Raw genomic sequence first — 5,213 nt, forward strand, 5'->3', positions numbered from 1 at the left:
CAACTTTCAACAAAACTGCGGCCGTTTGGGAAGATCTCATACGCCCGAAAAATTACCATCAAATGTTAAAACTTTATGTCAAAGTTTTCCTCCTTCGAACCACGGTTTCAGAGAAATTTTGGGTGTGCGTCCAGCCCACGGCATACGAGCATTAGGCGTGAGAAACCAGTTCAAAAATTGCCAAAAATGTGAATTTAAACAAATGTTAATACGGGTCATTTGAGGAACCAGGAACATGTTCATAGTTTGTGCAACGCAATGTTTTAATGGATGAGAGATAATAATATTAATAATAATAAAATGTCGATGAATAGCAGGCAGGATTGGGCGGGACATTTGAATTTATGCAGTTGAATTCAGGGAGATTGGGTGGGAGAAATTTTCAAGCGTTTCGTACGATACAGTAAGCACCAAATATTTGACTGCGACTAACTTAATCACCAAGGTCTTCACGACCCTTGACATAAGGTATCCCTGGTATCCAAGCCAGCTTACCTATGGAATAGCCACAAAGAACCCGGGTTTTGGTTTGTTGTATTTAACCGCAAACAGAAATTGCCACACAACACTCAGTACTTATTTCCGTCCTTGTGGGTGGCCGGTCGACAGCAAAGGTCATTAGGATGCAACTTTATCAGATATGAGCTTTTATATGGCTGTTGCAATTCTTTTACCAACTCCCTCTTTTCTGACGGGAACTAACAATCTACGGTTACATGTGCTCAATAGTCCAAGCGTATGAGATTGTAGAATACCGAGATTTACTGTGAAACATGGATGTAAGAGCACGATGATTCTTCGTCAAAAACCTGTTGTGGTTACATTCAGCTTCCTTGTCTGCTTACTTCGCGTTGTTCGTAGCTCTACGACATGGCAGTGAAAGTAAATTTTACGTCGATTTTATGTCCTGCAGCACGTTTTGACATTCATCAGCTCATCCTCTCGCAACTTGCTACCCATTTTGGTATGCTGCTGCTGCTGCATATTTTTCCTGTTTATGCTAATTTGCTTTTATTTATCTGAGCTCGGTTTTAGAGTATCTAATAGAATTTCTAACTTAGCCACGGCCGCTTTGAAAGGTTGATTGGATTTGTATTCCCCAATTGTTAGAATCTTACCATCGCCGGTGGATTGGAGTTTGGATCTTGATATTTTTATTTATCTCTCAATCTTAACTCTATATCATAAAGGCAAGGGGAAACATCTTTTCCTAAAAGTCTGTGGATCTATTTCATATGTTGGAGACCCATCAGAACGTCGCCTGCAGGCTGCACTGCATATTACCTGCTGATTACTCCAGAGGCATCTACTTCCCTCCACTCGAGCTCAAAAAGTAGGCACCAACTTTTGCAAGGTTGTTTATTATAAGCAAACCAAACGGCGAAGCCTTACCTCGCATATTTACCGCTACCAAAACATTTCTGGAAGCTTTACGGAATTTCCTGCCTCATCTCTGCTAAACCGAAAATTGCGCACAACGACTGGTTCACATTAAACGAATACTTAACCAAGAATCCAGGTTCACTTTGGAAGCTGTTACCGATTACCTCTAACTGTCATATACATTGGCTACTCTACGTTGCAGACCAACACTTATATTATTTTCTGTACATAAAATATCTTCAGCTTAGTTCATTGCAAACATTGCGATCTCGACTGACAGAGTGAGACTAGTTAGCTACGGCTGAATATTGGTCGTCTTCCTCACCAGCATTGTAGACATATTAGCCACTCGTTTGCAAGCCTTCGCATCGGCGATTTTCCAACCAACTAGAAATGCGGTCACAGTGTTGAGCGCTAAAATGGCGGTAGCAGGTATCATCGAGAATATATAGGCTACTGTTGATGCATTCACTCGCATCCAGGAGCATAGGAGCCACTGTGATATCACAGTTTGATTATGTGATAACCAAGTTCGGCCTCCTTACATGGTACCAGTGTCCAGAAAATTCATGAGGCTGAAGCGATTTTGTTGCCAAAAAGCAGCACGCAGTCAGATGGGCCGCAAGTTACCTATAAGGATTCGGCATCTCCCGAAAAAGGTCACAACAATTTTTCAAAAAGTCGACTACAGGAGACAGAAGATGAGCTGACATTTCGAAATATGCGGAACTACTATACATCAGAAGGCCACCGATGGAACATACGGATGCAAGCCACCATTCTGGACCTCGCCCGGAAAGCAAAACTTGCTGTTCAAGTACACGAGACATCGTCAAATATACAAGCCATCCACGTTCTTCTTGAGGAACAAGAACAGAAACCCACAGTTGACCTACTAGTGGTGTCCAAGGTCTGCAGAGAACAGTACGTAGGTCTATATTAAGCACCAAATTCCTTGTGAAATACAATCCTGCCCAGGCTCAACTACAAACGGCCTCTAACCGGCTTGGTCTGGTCTTATTCGTCAACCCATGCACATGATTGACCCATTCTGCGCGTTGGGTCCTGAAGGAATCCATCCGAGGATCCTGAAGGAAATGTCGCTTTCACCGGCAAGTCGTTTTTATCTGGTGTTTCGTCGGTCGACTGACGAAGGCTCCATTCCCTCTAATTGGAAGAAAGCTATTGGCAGATCGATCTTCGGAACTGCTGATTGGCCATTCCCTGGCAGCTACAGTGCTATAAGCCTACCTACCGTGCCGTGCAAGGTTATTGAACGCATTCTGAAGCGAGCTATCCTAGCTCACCCTACTTCCAGTAACCCGATATCTCCAGTTCCACATGGATTTCCCCCAAGCATTTCCAGTGTGACCAACATGTCGTATTTATGGACAGCTTAACCCAACCCAGGGACTTGGGGCTCATATCGGATGCCATATTTTCCGACTTCACGAAAGCATTTGATGGGGTCCGATACGTCCCACTGCTTTACAAACTTGGGCCTTACGGGACTCAAGAGAATACCCTACACAGGATTAAGTTGTCCATAACAGGCAGATCATTCTGAGTGAATCTATGTTCTACCTATTATTCTTCAGCACCGGTCTCCATTGGGCCGGCCCTTGGTCTACTGCTATTTCTGATATGGGTCAATGACCTTCCAGATGTTCTTGCAGGTCCATGCCTGCGTTTTGCGGATGGCTTGAAATCCTGAAGTTCTAATGCCAGTGCCCTCCAAACGGGCGTAGGCGCTTCAGAGCAGTAGTCGTTGGACTGTCCCCTTTCTCCGAATGACGAGAAGTGCGTCCATAAGTCACCTTAGGGGACAGCGATTGCCTTTGTCATGTAGGTGAGAGAGGACAAGAGACCATCACGAGGATAGACACCAAAAAGGATTTGGGTATCTGGCTCCTTTCAAACTTGTCCTCTTGACTGCACCATGAAAAATCAGTGCAAAATGCAATGGCTCTTCTCCGAATAATTTGGCGCACGTCTTCCCGTATTGCTCTCATTGACTTCCAAATACTCCATGTGGCCTACGTCAAACCGCTCCCGTAATGTGCCAACTAAACTTTCTGCTCTGGACGTAACCCGCGTTGACCGTGTCTGGAGAACTGCTACGAAAATGGTTGCTGGCCTTCAATCCGTAGACAGTGAAACGTGTCTCGCACTGCTTGGCCCCGTTCCTCTGGGTATCGCTCCCTTCGAGGAGATCTAATTCTGTTTGAACAAGGTTTGACTAACAGGTTTTTCACCATTCATCTGGCAAACACACGTCGAGGACATAGTAAGGAGATTTTCAAGCACAGCGCGCTCATTTTCATTGGGCAATTTTTACTCAATTCGGGTGGTTGCCGCGTGGAGTAAACCCCCTCTGACAGTTGTCTGCGCTCCATCTATAACCCAGTTTAGAGCACTATTAGACACTTTTTATGCGAGTCCTCTCGTTGGCCTGCTTACTGCTGCGCGCTGAGAGTTCAAATAACAATGCTACACCCTTTCTACACTTGTGCCTTTCGGCCGAGCGTCTTACCCGGCCATGTGCTTGACCAATTTTGGGATGGCTGAGGGCAAACGGCCCTTTAAGCTTTTGTTACTTACTCTTCAAACTTGGCAAAGGTGTGCTTGATGTGCCTCAATCATTTAGCATCCTTTGCCGTACAATTCAGTTGCTCTCAGCACGATATTTCACCACGCTTGTGTTATGCCACTTATATTCTGTTGCCATATCTCCTCCGAAAACTGAGAGCTTATGTTGCGATGTCCTGAGTATTTCATTTCGGGCGTGACTTCACTTATCGCTTGTCAATATAAAATTATCTTCATGCGCCATGGTGCGCCATCCACTGTTTTAGAATGAACATTATAAATATTTGACCGGGGTAAGTAATCTAACTACACCGCAGCCAGATAGAAATTACCTAAAGATGCATATATTTTGTTAAAAGATCTCGCTGGAGTAAAAGAATACAAACTCTGGTGTATCACCAAGGGCGAAAAATTATTAGTTGGCATTTGAGGGTTAACTTGAGTTGGGAGATCCAATTAGTGCAGCATTGCTTAACCTAGGCCCAAAAATGATGAGCCAGGAAGGACCTAACAAGATGAAAGCACTCAGTTTCCAGAGGTGAACTTGAATTGTTTTATTACTGAAAACGGCCCTTGTTGGCTACGTGTGGGACATGCTGTTTCAGCTGTGGGATCCATAAAATGAGATTGTCACTACTGCCACCGAAGCGGTGTATTGCGGTTTCTTCATCATCTGACTACCGAATGGTGGAACTCGTTTACCAAGGACACAAGGTCATATGTGATAGCAAACTGCGTTTAGAGTCAACCAATAACGCGATGTTAGTCTGCTTCATCAGAAAGGGTTCATGGGTTCCTCATGTACGGGAAGTTTCCACTTTTTCTCCAAAGTTATTTCAACTTACGTGACCTTGCGGTCCGTGCAGCAGATAACCAGGTTCAACCATTTTAATGCGATTCGCTAAAACGAACATCACAGGTAATTATGCTCACTGAAAGGGCAGAGTTCAGATTTTACTTGGCGATTGCTTACAGGGTTCGGCAACTTCACATTTCGCAAATAGAGGATAAAATGCCGCGTTTTTGTCGGCGTTGTTTCGGCGATCAAATTTATTTGCTTAAACACCATCTGCTTCAAGTAATTTGGAACAGGACAGGCTCGCCATATAAAGCCATCAGATAAATGGTGGGAGGAAGAAGAGGCAGTGTTGAAATGCTTGTACACAAACTGCCTCAGCCTTTTCAACAAACTCGGCGATGTTAGACAGTCAGCTTGCCTTGAAAAACCGTCCATAATCGCA

General features: G+C 44.3%; 1 protein-coding gene across 1 annotated transcript in view; it reads left to right on the plus strand.

The window, feature by feature from the left end:
• Positions 1 to 2,149: 2,149 nt before the first annotated feature.
• T265_04299 (hypothetical protein) overlaps positions 2,150 to 5,213 on the plus strand; it is a gene marked incomplete at both ends in the record, with an annotated part of 37,325 nt that continues 34,261 nt past the window's right edge. Inside the window, one exon of the mRNA XM_009168998.1 lies at positions 2,150 to 2,311. Within this exon, the coding sequence (XP_009167262.1) occupies positions 2,150 to 2,311 (162 nt within the window). The remainder of the gene's footprint in view (positions 2,312 to 5,213) is intronic.

The sequence above is a fragment of the Opisthorchis viverrini genome (genome assembly GCF_000715545.1).
Source record: "Opisthorchis viverrini unplaced genomic scaffold opera_v5_69, whole genome shotgun sequence".
NCBI classification, from domain to species: domain Eukaryota; kingdom Metazoa; phylum Platyhelminthes; class Trematoda; order Opisthorchiida; family Opisthorchiidae; genus Opisthorchis; species Opisthorchis viverrini.